Here is a 19,936-nt window from a genome sequence, read left to right as displayed (position 1 = left end):
TCATTAGCTGCAACTGTCCTCACTTTGGAAGATTCTCATCTTTTCTATTCCTGACAGCATGATTCATCCTCCATCTCTCCCTCACACACACACACACACACACACACACACACAGTGACATCCACACTCACTCAGCAGGCATAGAATCCATGGTGGGATGTATCAATAGTGGCATTACTTACATTGTGTTTACACGTAGACTACGCCATTGCTCCAGGGGGAGAAGATTAATCCATGAACAAGTGCCAAATTGGCAAGTGCTTTTATTTTGAAGGCTTGCTGGCTTCTTAAATCCCCTCCTATGGCCTTGACCGATTTTTTATTATGTTAAAAGGAGCAAAAGCCTTTCCTTTAGGGATTTGTACTCATTATCAGTTGATCAGTCCAGCACCCCTCCTCTTTCAAATACAATTAATGCATGATCATGGCGTTGTACTAGATATGAAACACGTACTGTACATGCTGGGAGGCACATACACCGTCTCTCCTTGTAGCTCAATGCCTCAGGCGCCTGACATCTATGTGGGGAAATAAAGTGCAGCAAACTGTCACCTGTCTAAATGCCTCCCTGTTTTCCTCCTGATGGTCCAGATTACATCTCGCAGGTGTCGGATCCGCCATCAGGAGAAACGACCTAACACGTTCCCTCCAGCCCACACATTAAACCCGGCTTCCCGTCACCGGACATTCACTCATTTACCTGCATGTCAGAGGAGGAGAGGCCCGGGTTCGGCTGCTGCAGTACACATCGCTCCCTGTTCCTGTGCCTGCTCGCTTGGCTCGGCTTGGCTTGGCTCGGCTTGTCCCTCCAGACAACTTGCTCGGATTAAAGCGGAGAGCTCGTTCAGCCCCTCCTTCTCCACCGTGACATCAGAGCGGATTAGCGATGCACAAAGCGCCTTTACAAACACTGCTGATGCTGGCGCTGCAGACACAAACAGTTCTTTACAACGGCCATGAGTGGAGCCTCATCCCACCTTCTCCATCAGCAGCAGCCTGCAAAGTGCCGTTGCGCCTCTGCCCGCCTGCTGCAACACTCACACCCCGAGCTGTTATGTTCCCACGGTCTGTCGGTGGTGTCGCTGTTATCTGACTGAGGATCTTCCTGGTGTTATTAGGATGCTCCTGAGTTACTGAAACACCTGAAGGAGCTGGACAAGGAGAAAAAAATGGTCCTCACATCTGTTAGTTAAGAACAAATTCTTACAGCTAGCTCTCAGTTAGCTAGCTTAACACAGACGGTAAACGAAAATTAGCCAGCTAAGCTAATGTTAGCTAAAATTAGACTGAATCTTTCTTTCCAAATTATGTTAATGGAAAAAAAAGCACATGTCGTGTAATGACACCACACCTCCGTTGTGAGAACATTTCCAGCTTCCTCAAAGACTCTCCAGCTGAAATAATATTCCAACGGCTGTGAAATTAAAAATAAAGTAACAAGGAACAGCAAGTGCATTTCCGGCGAATCAAAGATGGCGGCCGGAAGTGAGATATTTCAACAATTAATCGCTGAATTTTTGAAAGAACATTGAGTGTATCAATAATTAGAAAAGTATATCATTAATAAGCCTCAGGAATTATTTAAAGAGACAGGTTATTATATTATATTATTATTTATTTTTATTTTCTTGAATTTTTTGCGCTAATGTCCAAATACTTAGCATTTAAACCAGTCATGTCCAGAGTCTGGCCCAGGGGCCAATTGTGCCCCGCAGTTCTATTTTACACTTTATTTACTTTATTTTTATTTTTATTTTTATTTTTTCAACATATAGTACATGATTAACACAATACTGGTTAATCAAGAGAGATTGCTTTGCTTTTTTAAAAATAAAATAAAAAAAAATTCAGGACAATAAAATTCAATTCAGTTCAATTTAATTCAGTAGAACTTTATTTAACTTGAGGGAAATTCTTGTGCCAGAGAATGCTTCAAATTACAGTAACCACAATTTAACGTTTACAACCAGTAACAACCAGACAACCAGTTGGTTCCCCAGGTCAGGATCACTTACTGGGCCCAGTTTTAAAAACAATACAGTATTATCTGGCAAAATATTCAAATATATAAGATAAGAAGCAAAAGCAAAAACCAGTGTCCAACAGAGTAACAATAGGAGTAAGATAAGATCAAGAGTTACTACAAATGAACTAAAATGGTGGAAAAATCATCGTACAGTTTGTAGACATGCACCAGAACTATGCCAACTAATGTGTTTTCATCAATAGACGGTAAACCAGCAAATCAACAGTTGCCTATCTGCGTAAGACCTATCTCCACACTTTGTTTTAGTGCTATGCATGAAAGAACAACTTCCAAGCTTGCAGTCTACACACTGAAACATCTTTTAATGTTTTATGTGGGGTTTTCTTTTGCAGGTATTCATCCATTTTAATGACTATTCCCTCCTGACACTATTTTGCAAAGGCACCATTGCTGTTTCTTGGGCTTAACACTGCCCCAGACAATTGTAATTGGTTTAAAGGTTTCTCCCTTAGTGCAGTATTATGATGGGTTCAGCAGCCGGACCTTCTTCAGATAAGTCTAGCTATGACAGATGATAATTTATCTTTTATAACTTATGCTAAATAATTCTTATAAATGGTCATAATGATGACATAGGCCTTTTCTCACACAGTCCATTTTAGCTTAGTGGAACACTTGAATAATGATCTTATTAGTGACTCTTATTAACACCTGTACTTTTCCTAGCATGACATGTCGAAATGTCGGCTGCAACAAAGGCTTGTGGATGTCTTGATTCTGTCACTGTTGTTCTATATGTGATACACATGTTCTAATAAAGTTTTGGGGGAAATAGCCTACAGCCTAAGATGATTATAGAGAAATTAATCTGATAACCCACAAGATGACTGAGAAGTAACTTTTTGCCATCATCTTTATTTGACTGAACCAAAGAGTCATTGAGGACATCCATGTAATGTTTAAATTTAAAAGTTTTAAAAGGCAGAAAGTGACATTACAGCCTTACAAATATGACAAATGTCAAACAGCTATTACAGTAATGGCACATTTTTTGTTTGATTTGTTTGATGAGTGAAATATGTTTGTTTTTATCCAACACTATGTTTCAATAAAATCAGATGTTCCACATTGAAATGCAAATTTATACAGAAATGTTTTCCTCATTGATGTAAAAATCACTTTAAACCTTTTCACTTAAGCCTGTTGGTCGTGTTTTATGGCTGTCTTGTCCGATAGAGAATACAGTAACTAATCATGGCTAATGTACAATGCACAGAGCAGAGTGTGAAGCAGGGGAGGTTTTGTTTGTGGGACTCCTGGCATGGTAATCCAGGCACGTTTCAGTCGCACTCAAGACCTGGTAGAGCAGATCAATAGGGCCTGTGTGTGCGCACATTGTTGAGCCCCTGTAACGCATTCTCACCTAAGTCACGTGCGCCCTTCTGCCAGAGCAGCCGTTACCGTGACAACAATATGTGACGGAGGATGGTGATGGTGTGGGATAGTAACCATGGCATCCAATCTGTGATTGCTACTGTATCTTAGTAGCCCTACACCTTAGATCCTACACAAACAGCCTGCATGACTGTGTAAAATACAGGCTGTGAACTTTTGGCTGGCTTTGGACGCATGTGTGACACATTTTAAGTCCTGAGCCAATCAAAAAGCTCCAAAATATAGAGTGCAAAATCCAGAATGAGGTCACCAGAATGTATCTGATATATAGCATCATCACTCTGCTGATTTCATGTCACACAACATATATTTTATGCTCCAAGTCCAATTTACTGTTGGTCTATTTCCAGAGAGGACATCAATAATTTGTGTCCCTCTCTGCATATATGGATGAAGGTATACTGTACGCGTCTTGTCGTTGGTTATATAGCACCCCATGAGCACAGACTGAACCCATTACTGGAATTAATGCACATTAATGTTTCATCGCGGCCCATTACAGAGTTATCTCTTATCACGCAGAAAACCCACAGTGTCTCAAAAGGCACACTGCCGCTTCCAGTGTGTTCATGAGACAGTCAGGCCCCATGTTTACCTGCCCAGCGCCTGTGTATTCAGGCGGACTGCAGGTGGCACACGTCAGCAGGATTGGGGGTTAAGGGCAATGCTCATGGGCACTTCAGTGGGGGTAATAAAAAAGAGTGCTGCTCTCACACTTCACGTTCACTTTTATAATCAATTAATGATACATTATCATTTACAAATCAGCCATTTACATCTGTTCAGTATTGATATTTTTAGAATCATTTGGAAATCATTAGCAAAACATTCATGGTCACCAGTGGATTAATCGTACTGACTTTGACAATATCCCGACTTTACGTCAAGATAACTACTTTGTGGATTACTATGAAATTTGACACAGATATTCATGATACCCAGAGGATAAATCCCAGTGACTTTGGAGATTCCCTGACCTTCCATCTAGTGCCACCACTTTATATTATGTCTTTATACTTTCACACTGTCTATTGTTATACACCAAATGATTAAGTCAAATTCTTGATGTGCAAATCTACTTGGCAATAAACCATTTCTGATTCTGATATCTTTTTTTTTTTTTTTGTAGTGTCTTATAATGTTTTCAATGTGGAACATGTTGGGTCTGCATAACAAATGACTTATAAGTGATTATTGATGATTGATTTTTGTGTCCTAGACTGATGGGTTTACAAGACACCATTACAATGACGTTGCAGCAACAATCAAAAGTACATGTTATTTAACTACTCAGTCCAGAAACAGAATAATCTGCCTTCTATTCCAGGCCTGGCAAAGAAAGTCAGCTACTTAAAAGGTTCCCTTTCTGAAACAAAACTCAAATGTTTCATGATCATCTAACCAAAAGAAATCAACATAAATAGAGGCCATCTTACTGAAAAGTAAATTCCTCATGTCTTCATATACAGGACGGTAAAACAAGAAGTGAACCTAATTCTCAGCTTCACCTAAATTACATAACAATCAAATTCTGTCTTCCTCTGGGTGGCGTTAAACCTCCCAGTCTCTAAGGCTAACGGTAATGTTCCTGGCGCAATTGTGCACACAGGGATCTTTGTCTTTGGTTTAGATTATACTTCACATTAGGTTCCACAATGTAGCTATTCTTTATGAGACAGTAAGTTCGTAGCTTTTGGTTTATACCATATGTAAACAGACCATTTTTCTTATTTTATTAATTAAAAATCTTTTTAGTGAGTCTCTGATCCGACATCTTTGTCTATTCCAAAGCCGAAGCATTTGACATTTATGCCTGATGTTTGGAGGTTCCCATCCCATATCTCCATGAATGGCCAAAACTCGAATAAATTTATGGACACCCAGGAAGGATCGAGTTGCTCTTTAATGCACTGTGTTACAACCTGTATGTTCTTGGAAACCCCAAACACCAGAGGCGTAGTCAGACTCTTACTAAAGCACCCAACAGATGGAGTATGAGCGCAACATCTGAGACAGATGTTTGTTCTGCAAACACAGAGAAATCCCAGTTGCAAATATGACAATGACAAATGAATCTGCCTGTCCCACCCCTGAGGGCAGAGCAGGTCCACATTAATGATTAAAATCAAGCTTTTTGTAAAGGTCAAACGTTCTCATGTAAAAAGGGTCAGAGTTTTGGGGGCTGAGGCAAAGTGTTCCCAGAGGAAGGGTGGAGGGCCTGGGGGGATGTAACCTGCTGAGCCCTCTGGCAGCCAATCACATACTGAGGATAACATGTCATAACTCATGAAAACAATGACCTCTGCATGTTCTGCACATGACACATTCTGGCATCCATTAGTAATTTACTGAGGCTCCGCCTTGTTGTTTACACAGACACAGACAACCAGAATATCAAACAGATGAGTGATGGAAATTCAAACCAGTTGAAAACTAAAATAGTCTTCGGAAATGAGTAAATGCAGAAACTCATGGACACACACAATGCTTTGAACACAGGCATGACTATTTACGATCTTCTTCCTGATCACTGTTCTTGACAAAACTATTTATATGGTTTGCATTGGCACATTAACATGATTATTTTACCAGTCAATTTCTCTCGAAACTCTGATCCTCTTTGTGTTCTAAAGAAAAAACATGTATAGCTGCAGTAAAGCTTTCCGGACAATTCGTCCCCCCATCTGGTCTTAAAGTCTTTATGGCACCTCGTTGAAACGCTCATGACCAAAAGTGAGAGGAAGTAAAGGGATGGATCATGTAAGACTACTACAGAAAGGGAGAAAAACACTGACTCAGAGAAAGCTGGTCTCACAGATGGATCACAAATGTGGATGAGAGTGTTCCCTCTGAAAAAAGAAAAAACAATTACGACAAAGTCTGGTGTCCCGTATCCAACATGCTGCATTCTTTTCCTCTCCACCTCCCTTCTGCAATGATGATGTCCATAATTCAAAAAAAATACATTTTTTCTATCAATTGCTGATCAAAAAAGTTAATTTTTTGCACTTGTTTGGTCACAGTGGGAACATCAACAGTCACGTTCCCAAATCATTAGTCTTTGAAGATCCTGTCTTTGTTGTGGGGACAGTAAAATTCCTGGAATCAAATTGGAGGTAGTTCCATGGAAATGTTTGTAGACTTTTGTTAGTTGCACATGTAGGATTACAGCAGCATAATGTTCATATTCACAACAAATTCAGAATGGCTACAAGCTGTTTAAGGCTGAAGCCAGGGAAAATATTTTAGATGGTTGCAAAATGTTTTGACTCTGCAGGTTTGGTAAAACAGTGTGGATCAGTTGGGTAATTAGGCCCCCTCTTTAAACAGTGAAGCATCCAGATAGGGTCCAAAAGGCATCCTTCCATCCATTTTCATCCGCTTATTTGGGCCCGAGTCGCTGGGGCAGCAGGCCAAGCAAAGCACCCCAGACATCCCTCTCACCAGCAATGCTTTCAAGCTCCTCCTGGGGGACCCCAAGGCGCTCCCGGGCCAGATGAGATATGTAGTCCCTCCAGTGTGTTCTAGGTCCGCCCTGGGGTCTCCTACCAGTGGGACATGCCCTGATCAGATGCCCGAACCACCTCAACTGACCCTTTTTGACGTGAAGGAGCAGCAGTTCTACTCCAGGCTCCCTCCAAATGTCCGAGCTCCTCACCTTATCTCTAAGGCTGAGCCCAGCCACCCATCCACTCCCTGTATGACCAAAGTGAGAGCTGCGTCTGCATACACTTTGTAAAGTCAAACACGTTCTCGGTGGGTGTTAGCCTCTGCCAGGGTTGCCCCTTGTCACTGATCCTGTTAGTGACATATGTGGACAGGATCTCAAGGTGCAGCTGGGGGAAGGAAGGGGTCCAGTTTGGGGACCTCAGAATTGCATCTCTGCTTTTTGCAGATGCGGTGGTTCTGTTGGCTTCATCACACTGTAACCTCCAGCACGCACTGGGACGGTTTGCAGCTGAGTGTGAAGCGGTCGGAATGAGAGTCAGCACCTCCTAAAGGCATGTTTTCATTAAAGTCAATCTACAGTAAAGGTAAATATGCCTTGTAGAAATGTGGACACTTTTGCTATAAACTCAATTGAGCGGCATTTTTAGTTGTATGTTGCTTTTTTGTATTATGGTGTCACAGATATACACTGTCAATTTGACATAAGCAGCTTTAGAACCAAAGTGGATTTCTCCTTACAGGATGGATAGATGCTTGCTGTCATTTCTTCCATTGTGAAGTCATTGGTAGCTTGAAAAGCTTTCAAAGTAACTTTCCCCAGCACACTGTATATACCAAAACTATGTGAACACTCGTCACACATATGTGATTGCTGAACATGTCTTTCCAAAAACTTTCTGCTATTACAGCCTCCATGCTACAGGGAGGGCTTTCCACAAGATTCTGGAACCTGGTTGCAGGGATTTGCTCCGTCTGCATTCCGGTTCATCCCAAAATTGTTGGATGGGGTTGAGGTCAGGGTTCTGTGCACACCAGTCAACTTCTTCCACATCATATTGGATGGACCTGGTTATTTTTGTAGTAACAGTGTGTGGGACTTCACAGTTTTCATTCCTGTTCCTCTTTATACATAAGATTCTACCATTGATGAGACCGGGATGAGGAAAAAACCCTTAAACTTAATGTAAACTTATTTTGTGTAATAATAATAAGGCCCTTTATAGCACTGCTGCCATACAAAGAACTTTTAAAGCCTGTATTGTTCTTTGATTTAGTTTAGATGCAGTTTACTGGGGAAAGAACAAAAACTACATAAAAATAGCCTACAAACAGTGTTTTTCTTGAGTATAACACATCAAAGCAGTGACTTTCAACCTTTTTGCCTCCATGTGCACAGAAATATTCCATGTTTGAAAAGATAACATACTGTGCTTCTCAGCAAGTAGTTAGTGAAGAATTCTGAGTCTAATAAGCCAGCATTTTGTAAGAAATGATTATTAATCATTCATAGTTAAAGTGAAAGTCTCATTTAGAAGCATATTGACTCATCCCTATGGCATCATTCACACTCAAAAATTTAAAAACAATACTATATGTGCACCTCTAAGGGCTCTCTGTAAAGCACCTTTAAAGGAACGGTGTGTAAGATTTAGGGAGATTTAGTGGCGTCTAGGGGGGAGGATTACAGATGGCAACCAGCTGAAACTTCTCAGAATTTCTTCAGCGTTCATTGTTCAGGAGGTTTTTACCAGGAGCCGAATTGTCTGCAGAGGTCTCTTCCTCTCCAAAACAAACAGACCAGGGGATTAAAACCGGTAAAACACTGAAAAAAGCAGTTTCATGTTACAAATCAGTGTGTCTTCTATGCAGTTTGGCACATCACAAACAGCCCGCTAATGTGTGCTCACCTCAGGAGGTTTTTGCCTGGAGCCGATTATCTGCAGAGGTCTCTTCCTCTCCAAAACAAATGCATCCTGTGATTTAAACCTGTAACAACACCAGACAAAGCAGTTTCAGTGTTTCTCCGATGCTGTTAGGCATGTCAGTAATGGGCTGTTAGCCCAGCAACTGCTAATGTGTGCTCACCTTTTTTTCCTGCTCACTTTAGATCCAGACGCTCAGGAGGTTTTTACCAGGGGCAGAATTACCCACAGAGGTCTCCTCCTCCTAAAAAAACAAACAGACACGCTGATTTAATGGGTTAAAACACTGAATAAAGCTGTTTCACATTAACACTCTTGTCGGGGAGGGACTGGCTGATGCGAAAATGGTCCTATCTGAAGTTAAGTGTTTGTCCATTCTGGGCTACTCTGTTGCACATGGCAGTTTAACATGGCGGACTCAGCGGACAAAGACCTGCTCATTCAAAGGTAACAAAAACACAATGATTCTTATTTTCAGGTGATGAAGAATACACACTTATTATATTCCATTTCTGCCACTGTATCTCCCTAAATCCTAAATGCACTGGACCTTTAAACAGATGGGTGTCATATAGTGCTAAAACAGGCTCCCCTATGATTACAAGAGTGAACAATAAAATGAAATACAAACAACAGAGGGGTCATAAAAACATCAAAACACCTGGGGATAAAATAAAGTTTAAAAAAAGGAAAATAAAATGGCCAAGCAGGGACGATAAAACCCAGCAACATATTAAATATTCATAAAGGCTTCCCTATAAAGGACAGTATTAAGAAGGGATTTAAAAGATGCTACAGATGTAGTCTGTCTGATCTCAGTAGGCAGAGTGTTCCACAGTCTGGGGCCTCCAACAGCAAAGGCCTGGTCCCCATTTAGTCACAAACCGAGATCTAGGAGCAACCAAGAGAGCTGCTTCCACCGATCTAAGGGAACGCTGCGGCACACAGGGGGTCAGTAAATCCTTGATGTAATTTGGGGCAAGGCCATGTAATGTTTTTAAATTGATCAGTAAGTTGGACCAGATGGTTTTCTCCTGAGAACGCTTCCTGCATTTAACTTTTAAAAAAAAAAAGCTCCTACTCCTCTCCCCTTAGTCGTTATCCTCCTACCTTTTCTTACTCTCTAATTTCTTTTTTCTACCTCCTACTTCTTTCTCTCCACCACCCAGCCCTCCTCTCCTTCTTTCCCCTCTTTATCCTGCTCCCTCACTGGCCTCCCACCATCTCATCACTCACCTTCTTTCTCCTCCTTCTCTCCCTCTCTCTCCTCCTCCTCCCCGCTCTGCTGTCCAGACGCACACACTTCCCCCGAGGAGCGTCTGCAGTGTGCTGCCAGTCTGTGAGCTGGAGAGACACTCAGACGACACACACAAGAGGAATCTTAAAAAACAAAACTTTGGTTGCAACTTTTTGTATTTTTCCCGACTTTGGATACAAGTGTGGGACCTACTTTTGCTTTTCTTATTTCCTCTGAGGGTCTAGTTATATCCAGAGAGAGCTGCAATGCTTCCATTCTACCTCCTGACTTTTGCTGGTGAGTACTTTTTAACAGTGGTGCCAGCGCTGGTGCATGAGGGCATGTTTCTGTCAATGCCAGTTGCTATGATTCATTCTTACCGTTCCCTCTCTCCACTTTCTCCCTTCTCTTTTTTCTTTCTGTGTGCCCAAAGTCACCATCCAAGCCCACAACCAGCTGCTGCCAGGCTCTTGCAACTTTGAGTCCAACACCTGCGGATACACGTCAGATGCAGACTTCGCGAGCTGGACTCTGCACAAAGATGGTACTGGGAGACACCACGCAGCATCTTCACGCCTCTAATTTTAACACATTTTTAGTTGAGAGTGCTAAGTGCATGCTTCATAGTGGCTCTTTTGGCAGTAGTTGCAAGTTGAGCTGTGACGTCGCAGTTGTTTTGGTGCTGGTTTTGGCCACACCACAGCAGCACTCCGGTGGAAAAGACGCCATCTGGTCTGCATTGATTCCAGCATCTCCGAACATCTGGAGTCAGTGAAATAACACACTTAGGCATTCTCTGTGGGTTGGTACTGCAGCTGATACAGATGAGTACAGTACACACCCGTATCTGAGTTATGTCAGTCTTTATTTATGTTAAGTGATCAAAGCCAACAGATGAATTCAGATTAGATCATTTGTACATTGTTACACTGTTGTAGAGACTGCACAACCGTTGCCAACTTCTCTAACATTTTCATTTGATGGCAGATTTCATACACGTACAGATTCTTGTGTGGAAAGCCTTGCACGAAATACTGAGAAGGGTCTAGCTGCAGATACATCTGGAGACAGATGGCTCATGTTGCACTACCAGCAGAACCCTGTCAAGTTAATTGTGACATGAAGTGGGGCCCGCTTTAAGAGCTAGGGTTTATGTTAATGCCGAGGCCCTGACACACCAAACTGACATCAAAGAGGTAGTGGCGACGAAGGCTGACTGCTGCGCCGCCTCATGTTGCCTGTGTCTCGGCCAGAAAGTTGCACATGAATACATTGCAAAGACTACATTCAACGGCCAACTAGCACGTACGTTCTGTGCCTGCATGAAGAAATAACTCTCCATAGCAGCAGGTAGCAGTAGTCTGTATGTCATTCAGAAATGGAAAACGGAAAACTAACAGGACAGATTCAAGATCCTAGTTTGCCAGTTAGCACATTAACAGCACAACCTAATGTTGAAAGAACAAATTATAATTCATATTTACAGTGCGCCATCAGACAATATGACAAACAATTACAAACTGTTTCTGCTAAAGAGCTCAGTGACTAAAAACATAACTTTACCTAATATAATAAGTTTGTTTCAATCTCACGCCCTCTAGACTTCAGTTGTTTTTGCTTTCCTCACTTCCATTTCTCAGCTTGTCCACTGAGCTGAAGTGCCAATCAGAGTGATTTCATTCACTGATGGGCTCTGCTGTCTCTGACGCTGGTTGTTGTTGGGCCTTCACATTCAACATGTTGAATCAGATGTAAAAAAAAACAAAAAAAAAACAACAAGGGCCAACAAAGGTCGCCAACGGCCGACAAGGGCTGGCTAGTGCATGTACATGTTGGACCTTCACATTCAACATGTTGAATCAGCCGAAAAAAACCATCACCGGTCACCAAGGGTTGACGAGGGCCGACTAGTGCATGTACATGTTGGTTCCTTCACATTCAACATGTTGAATCAGCCATTAAAAAAACAAGGGTCGACAAGGGCTGACTATTGCATGTACATGTTGGCCCTTCAATCAGCTGAAAATAAACAACAAGGGCTGACAAGGGCCGAAGAGTGTCAACGGTGCAGGACACACTGCAAAAACTAGGGTGACAGACACTGATTGACAGGCGGCCGACCAGCAGCTTGGAGCGTCAGGGCCCTTACAAAGCACTCATATCTTTGACCTGGTTTTAATTACCCAATCCCTATCTCTAAACTTAACATTTTTTACAACTAAATCTGGGAGACGTGCTATAACAGACTCATAAAGAATGATGTACCAGAATCTGTCCAAGTACTGGTCTGATTCCAGGCACCCGCTGACCAAAAGCTGGCCCAGGTGCTGCTAACTGGACTTTATTCTCCCACATGAAATGGGCCCACGTCCACAAATCCCATATTTGGGCAGGAGCCAGAAAACATTCGGTCCTGCAGTGCCAGAACACATCAGAGTGTGCCAACTTGAACTTGAAGGGGAACGACGGCCATTTCATACACTGATAAAAGGTATAAGACGAATAGGAACATTAAATTCTACAGACAGTGACAGTACGTTTAAGAGTCAGTGTGTAGTGATAAGCAGTGATCAAAAGCAGAAATAAACATAGAAGTCTTTAGCTTTTTAAAAGTTGCCAGAGTTAGGACACATCTAAGATCTGTGGAGAGGTGTAGAGGGTTCATAGTGTAGAAGCAAGTCAGGGATGTGCTGAGGCCCTAAACTTTAAACAGGTTAATAGAAAAGTAACAATATTTTAAAATCAACTGTGTGAGACACCAGTGGTCAATGCAGAGATCTGAGATCAGGTGTAATAAGTTCAGCTTTCTTTGTCTTTGTAAAAACTCTCGATGCAGTGTTCTGAATGAGCTGTAGCTGCCGACATGTTTTTGTGAGAGACCTGAGAAAAGACTTTTACAGTAGTGTAACTGCCTGGAAATAAAAGCATGAATTAGCTTTTCTAGATCGAGTTGTGACATAATTCTTGCTATATTTTTAAGATGATAATAGGCCGATAGGAAGTGTGTGTGAGATTTAGTGGCATCTAGGGCTGTGGACTGCAGATTGCAAGCAGTTTATACTTCTCCCATTAGAATTCCTCCAGTGTTTATTGTTCAGAGGTGTTGCAGATGTCTCTCCCTCTCCAAAACAAACAGCTCTGATGATTTAGACTAGTAAAAACACTGAAAAAGCAGTTTTACATAAATAAAAAAAAATCTGTTTCTTCCAAAACTGCTGGACTACTGTAGAAACATGTTGGTGCAACAAAAATATGACAATTCTTAGGGTGCTTTCACACCTACCCTGTGTGGTTTGGTTCAATCAGTGCAGTTTGCTTGGGCAGGTGTGAACACAGCAATCGCACTCAGGTGTGCACCAAAACAACCAGACCGAGACCTTCTTGAAGAGGTGGTCTCGGTCCGGTTACAAATGAACTCTGGTGAGAATGTGTTCTGACCTGGATCTGAACCAACTGCAGTCACATGACACATTGTTTGGGTTAAACATGAGCATGTTTCAGTCCTGGAGGATTATTAATGTGCACCTCCTCCTGTACTGCCTTAATATGCACATTCAGCACATCCAATGCATCAAAACATTGTTTTCTAGTTGGAGCCGCGCCTCGTTTTCAAACTGTATGGTTTGACTAAAATGAACAATGACAGCAATATAGTCCACGATGAGCAGCGCTAAAATCAACCTGCGTAGTTGTCCCTCCATTGTGACATTAGAAAGTGTCACATTTATCTTGCAAGTGTACTCTTCTTCAACGTTTGGTTTACTTCCTGGATTTTTCCCACATGGAAATTCTGACCAATCAAGAGCAGCTTTCTCGCGCAAGGCATTTGATCTGGTCTGCTTGTAAATGCTGCCGTGAGAACACGAACCAACTCTAGGCAATTATGCAACTTTGTTACAAACTGAGACCAAAGCAAGACAACTCTAGCTCTGACAGCAGCCACATTTTCAGGTGATTATACACTGAGGTAAACATACTTATTGTATTGTTTTGTATTTCTAACAATACATCCCCCTAAATCCTACACACTGGACCTTTAAAAAGATGAATTTGATGACTATAGACCAACCAATTCATTGAACTATTTGCCTCAGCACAAGTGAGAGGTGTATGGTTTTTTATCTCACTACCCCTACCGTCTCTCATCTGATTGGTGAGGCAGACTTCCTCTAAGCATGACCTGCTGCTCCAGCAGCATCTCTATCCACAGACAGACCGCGTTAGAAAAGAATCCTCATTAAGACTGTTTTTTGTTCCCACTGTGATTCTTGCTTGTACTTGTCTGAAAATTGCTCTGCCGTTGCAGCTCGTCTCGCTGTCAGTCTTCCCTCTGGGATACATCAACTCCTTTCTCTTTTCCTGTTTCCATCCTTGTTGCCATTGCCTCCAGCTTGTTAAAAAGGTCAGTGTAGTTGGTGCATTAATGGTGCGCTCAGTTCTTGCTCATTTGTTCTCCTCTCTCAGTCCTATTTTCCCTCTCTGCACTCTGTGCAGCAGAGCCGAGGCTGTAAGAGAAGTGAGGTCATGTCGAATACATAAAGCACTTTTTATGGACTTTTTTTCTTTTCAGGATGATTCAATCGAGACAATATGCCGGCTTGAGTGTGCGCCAAAGTTATAATCAATTTAGTTTCAATTGGTCAATTTGTTTAAATACAAACATTTGCAAATAATTGCAGGTTACTGGCATAAACAGAAGAAAAACATCTTGAATTGACCACATTAAAGGTGACATAAGCTCCGCCCTGGTGTGTGTGTGTGTGTGTGTGTGTGTGTGTGTGTGTTAGGATATAGGAGCCCCAAGGCAGCATGGCATTCCACAGGGACAAATAATAAAAGACAGAGGAGTAAGGAGAGCTCAGAGGCCCCTGGAGCAGAAAAGAAGCTAAGAGACGCTCTGTGGTGGGAGTTGAATTCCTGATGTGTGATTCCTGATTCCCTTAATTTAAGCTTTTTGCATTTTATTACAGATAAAGGTTCCCTTAGAGGCAGCATCCTGATCTGGACTTTTCATCTAGTGCCATCATCAAGCTAAAATTTCAATCAAAAGACCTACAAAAGTAATGACATTCCCATCAGCCTAAGCCATACTGGTCGCAGCTAGATGGTAACCCTAGATCTGCAGATCTCTCATGAGCAAGGCCGCATTAAAGTAGCATGGGCCCCAGGATTAAGACTTTTTCAAGGCCCTCCCCCAAGAACCATCACGACTTAACGACTGCCCCGTTGTAAATGTCATCAAGGTACAATTTGAGATACAGACAGTATGAGTGTGAAGACAGTATGAAAGACCTCTGAGGCAAAACGAGATTTGTGATATTGGGCGTTAAAAATAAAACTTTAATTGAACTGAATTGAATTTACAGATGTCTCTTTTGCAATGTAAGTCTAAGGGAAGTCTTTTTTTGGCTCCTGGCATCATGTGATGGATGAAAATACACCATCTTGCCTTTACAAAAATTGACTTTAAAGCCATACGCACTTCGGGGTGTCATAAGTGCTATATCGTAGGCAACTGGACTTGCTTGCATTTCTTGGTGGGATTCTTGCTCTTCAAGAAACAAAAGCAAGTCCAGTTGCCTACGATATGATTTGCACTTATGATTACCATGACCTGGATGACTGAGAATCTTCACCAACATCTTCCTGGGGGCAAAAAAATTTCTAGCTTCAAAGTTTACTTCCAAACTTTACATTGTGATGAAAAGGACTGAACTTTTTCTTCACAGACATCTAGAGAATTTATAGACAAAATAATGAAAATACTTCAAACAAAGAGAAATGCACCGCTGCAAACAGTGCCACAAAGGTGGGTCATATTAGTCCCACATTCCAGTTAGCCTACCTTTAATATCCCTGAAGATTAGTGTCAGCATATGCTGCTATTCTGCTGAGCTGGTGCAGCCGCATGCTTTTTTTAGAACTTCATTTTTCTTTGAAAGCTCATAAATTAAGCTGCTGACGACTGGATCTGATTTATAGCTGACAACCGCTGCTAAGTGGCATTCAGCCTCCTGTTGATCTGCATTGTGGTGGAGGCACTGACAAAATTAGATGCAGTCACGACACTGACGATGAATAATCATAATGAGTAGTTTCATTTCATTTTTATAGTAATAGATGTCAGAGAAAATGAATGGAAATCATCAAAGACATTTAACTTGACAGCAAAAACGTTTTTTTCTAAATGCCACACACCTTTTTGTTTCAGGTCGCTTTGTTGCAGTGGAGGCAGCCATGAGTGATGAGCAGGATGCTGAAATAGGTTCAGATAACGGCCCACAGAGGGAGATCAGAGGGGTCCTGCTGAGTCCGGCTCTGGAGCAAGGCGAGTGGAGCTGCCTGAGACTTGTCTACCAGATCATCGGGTCGGGAAGCCTGGAGGTCCTGCAGCGCACGGAGGGGAAGAGCTTTGACAGGCCGCTGTGGAGCAGCCAATCGCCCTCTGACAGCTGGGTCATCTCAAGCATGGACCTGCAGAACAATACAGAGCCGTACAGGGTAAGATACTTTTTACATTAGTATCTAGTCTTTGTCAAAAAAGGGACTAGCTTGAAATAAAAAACAATCAAAATCCAAAGTTCTTAAAGATCCCTGTTAATGTTTATTTTTCATCCTAATACAGACATTTTGGATAAAACAAAAAGCATACAGACATTCGAACACTCTGACCCAGACCGCCCAGCCTACATTTGTATTCAGGGCCCATGTGGGTGGTAAATGAGCTGGGTTGTTTTCCCCAAGTGGGCCCAATATAAGATGCCCATTTTGGGCCCATACCCACTTGGTACCCAGTTAGCTGTAGTATAGCTCATGTGGGGCCCACTTGGGTAAACCCACCCATGTGGGCAATTGGCATGGGGCCATTATGGAACCCATTAACAATCCTATATGGGGCCCATTTTCAGCTCATTTACTAAACACATGGGCCCCACATACAAATGTTGACTGGGCAGTGGCATTAAAAGTGTAATGATAGTCCTGAGGTACCATAAATATCAACAGCAAGTTTTATAAATCAAGAGTAAATGTGCTCTTTAGTTGGTGCAATATCATAGACAAAAGGGGATTTAAATGGTTCTGAATCATGCAAAATACCCCAAACAAAAGTACTGAAGCACAAAGTCTGTCAAAAGATTCAAACATATTCAAACAGAGGTTTAAAAGAAATATAAAAATAACAGCTATGCACAGCTATAAATCCAGTTTTATACATGACTGAGTAGGAAACAAACAGTCTGACTCATCAGATGTAGACTGTGGCTGTATCCTCTGTGAGGGTCCAAGGACAGAGGGATGAGGCTAATTGTAATTTGTAATATTGGACTTTATAGATCAAACTGATATTGAAATTGAATTAAAATTACTATTTGTACAGCCCTTTGAGGCACGCTTTGTGATTAGGCTACAGTGAACTTAGACTTGACTAATCTGTACAGGAATTTGGGTTGCCTTAGGGGATGAAATGTGCTATATAACTAAATGTGTCTTGCCTTACCTTGCCTATTAGCCTGCCATTGGCTGGCTATCTGGGCCAACATTCTCCCTTCCTTCCACTATCTGCATGTTACTGTTTTCAAAATCCCCTTCACTACGAGAAACAACTTAAATGCTGAGAATGCCACATTTTGGCAGATTTGGATCGTCCAATACGGCATGCCCACTTTGTTCTACAACGAATAAAACAACTTGAGAACGCACCTTGGAGAAGCCCAAACTCTGTCTCATAGGACTCTCACGCCCGATGTTGATATGTTTTCTGGCAACAGTCAGTTGATTTGTCATGTTTTTACCCTGGCAGTGGCATCCACCGGTGACATTGGCTTCATCAATGTACCAATCTGTTCCACTTCACACGAACTTAATACAGCTAGCAAACTGACTGTGGTTTTAACCGATCCAGTGAGCTCCTCCAGAGCTAAAGTTTAGTACAATTCAATTCAACTATATTTATCCCAAAGGAAATTCTTGTGCCAGAGAATGCTTCAAATTACAGTAACGACAATTAAACTTCACCTTTTTTACAATAAATGTTCCCATGCTTGACCTCTAGGCCACCGTGATCAAATTTTGTCTTTTTTTATCAGAAAAAAGTTGAATCACACAGTCGACATACATCCGTTACTATTTTTTGTGGTGTTTTCATTTGCTGAGAGCTGGCTATTTTAATGCTCACTTATCCATGCACAAGTATTCTACCAACACAAGATCCTCCACCATCTCACAAGGGCAAGGCTCCTGCATCCTGAGCTCAGCACCGCCCAAGACGATTGTGATTGGTTTAAAGAAATACAAACAAGCCAGAGCATTTTTCCCCTATATCAGAATAATAATGTGGCTTCCAGACCTTTCTCTAGTGTTGAAATAGTGCTGTGAAGATAGGCCAAGACTAGGAAAAAGAGAAAACAGTAAGTGCAAACAAAAGTGCATAACTGGCTCCCTTTTCTAAAAGTACAGAGCATCAAGATACATTAAAAACATAAAAATGCACTGTTTTTAAAATGTAATCAAACACTACACCTGCTTTTAAAGGCTGCTTTTCCATCCCATTTTAGTTGGAGGTGCAGAAAACAACATTTCATGCTGCTGACAGGAGGACAGATATAGGCTGACATTACACATGCAGGCGTAAATTAAGGCCAATATGAAGTGTGTGGGGAGACACACACCCCCACACACACCTCCGCCCACACAGATCATCTAAACACTGTGTGGGAACAGTACAGCACATGTTTAGATTATATGCAGAGGCAGAGCTGACTCTGACAGGGTCGCGACCTACATAATGGTGAGACGGGTCTGTGGGCCCCTTGGTGCATTTATAATGTATTTCAGTCCAAACCAAGGTGGAAAAATGTCAGAGGTTTAAACGGCACACTGAGTAATAAAATGTTTACTCTTTACTCTCACACGAACCCACCAGCTCATTCCTTTATAGCTGTAGTGCCCTTACAAAAGTGGTGGCTCTATTTTCCACATTTAAAAAATAACCGTCACAGTGAATGACCGTGTGCTGCTGATTTGGGTAAAACTGCTGTAATCATTTTTTTCCATCAAAGGAATAATTTAACATTTTGCAAAGAGTCCATTTAAAGGCCTATATCAGTTACTCCCCCCGTGTTGCACTGAATTTGGGTAGAAAACGTTGTTTTTCTCACGTGTCTCTGAGGAATGAAGAATCCAAAAACAGAGGAAATTCTTGATGAATTTAAGTCACAGGGGTCCAGATTTGTTTAACACCAGCAATACTATATCTAAACATCGTTTCCAAACTCTCATAACTTGTGCAGTATAATCCAAGTCTCATTTATCCAGTTGTATGCTCAGTACTTCCCAATAAGACAGACCTTTCTGATAGATGAACTCCATTGACAAAACCAGTAATTGTAGCTTGCTGAACACAGGAGCTGCTCATCTACTGTTGCCTCAAACAGGTAGTTTGTGTTACTGTGTGACTTTGGTGAATCTAAACTACCCTTTAAAACACCAAAGTCACACAATAACACAGGTAAACTAACTGATCAGGGCAGCCGTAGACCAGCAGCTGATGTGTTCAGGGAGGTAAAACTACTGTTTTTGTCAATGGAGTCTGGCTTTGGAATGAGCATAGAGCATTTTTTTCTGCTCAGTTTCCCATAAGAAAGCGTCTGTTTGGGAAGTACTGAGCATATGATGGGATGTGTGAAAGTTTGTGAACAGATGTTTTGATACAGTTTTGGAGTCTTCGTTCACCGAAGGCATGCGAGAACATGCCCTCGGCATGGAGCCCACACTGTAACTAACTGCACTCCCTGAAGAAATATCATCATATTGTTGGAAAAATGAAACAGTGATTCCAGAGAGAAGCAGACAGAGGGGTCTACAGTCTGTGTTTGAAGGATATAT

General features: G+C 41.8%; 2 protein-coding genes across 2 annotated transcripts in view; one reads left to right on the top strand and one right to left on the bottom strand.

Annotated features, from left to right (window-relative positions):
* The window catches only part of LOC126395904 (amyloid-beta A4 precursor protein-binding family A member 1-like), a 32,919-nt gene extending 23,873 nt beyond the window's left edge, over window positions 1-9,046 (bottom strand). The window contains exons 1-3 of the mRNA XM_050053687.1: window positions 8,978-9,046; window positions 8,800-8,878; window positions 701-1,151 (exon numbers count right to left, since the gene is read on the bottom strand). The gene's annotated coding sequence lies outside the window, so the exon portion shown is untranslated. The remainder of the gene's footprint in view (window positions 1-700; window positions 1,152-8,799; window positions 8,879-8,977) is intronic.
* A 1,038-nt stretch (window positions 9,047-10,084) lies between these two features.
* Window positions 10,085-19,936, top strand: part of LOC126395906 (MAM domain-containing protein 2-like) — a 22,438-nt gene continuing 12,586 nt past the window's right edge. The window contains exons 1-3 of the mRNA XM_050053689.1: window positions 10,085-10,348; window positions 10,485-10,595; window positions 16,263-16,552. Of these exons, the coding sequence (XP_049909646.1) occupies window positions 10,318-10,348; window positions 10,485-10,595; window positions 16,263-16,552 (432 nt within the window). The 5' untranslated portion in view covers window positions 10,085-10,317. The remainder of the gene's footprint in view (window positions 10,349-10,484; window positions 10,596-16,262; window positions 16,553-19,936) is intronic.

This window comes from Epinephelus moara, chromosome 9 (assembly GCF_006386435.1).
Source record: "Epinephelus moara isolate mb chromosome 9, YSFRI_EMoa_1.0, whole genome shotgun sequence".
NCBI classification, from domain to species: domain Eukaryota; kingdom Metazoa; phylum Chordata; class Actinopteri; order Perciformes; family Serranidae; genus Epinephelus; species Epinephelus moara.
The sequence above is the reverse complement of the archived record's forward strand: the minus strand, read 5'-3'. Positions and strand labels throughout refer to the sequence as shown.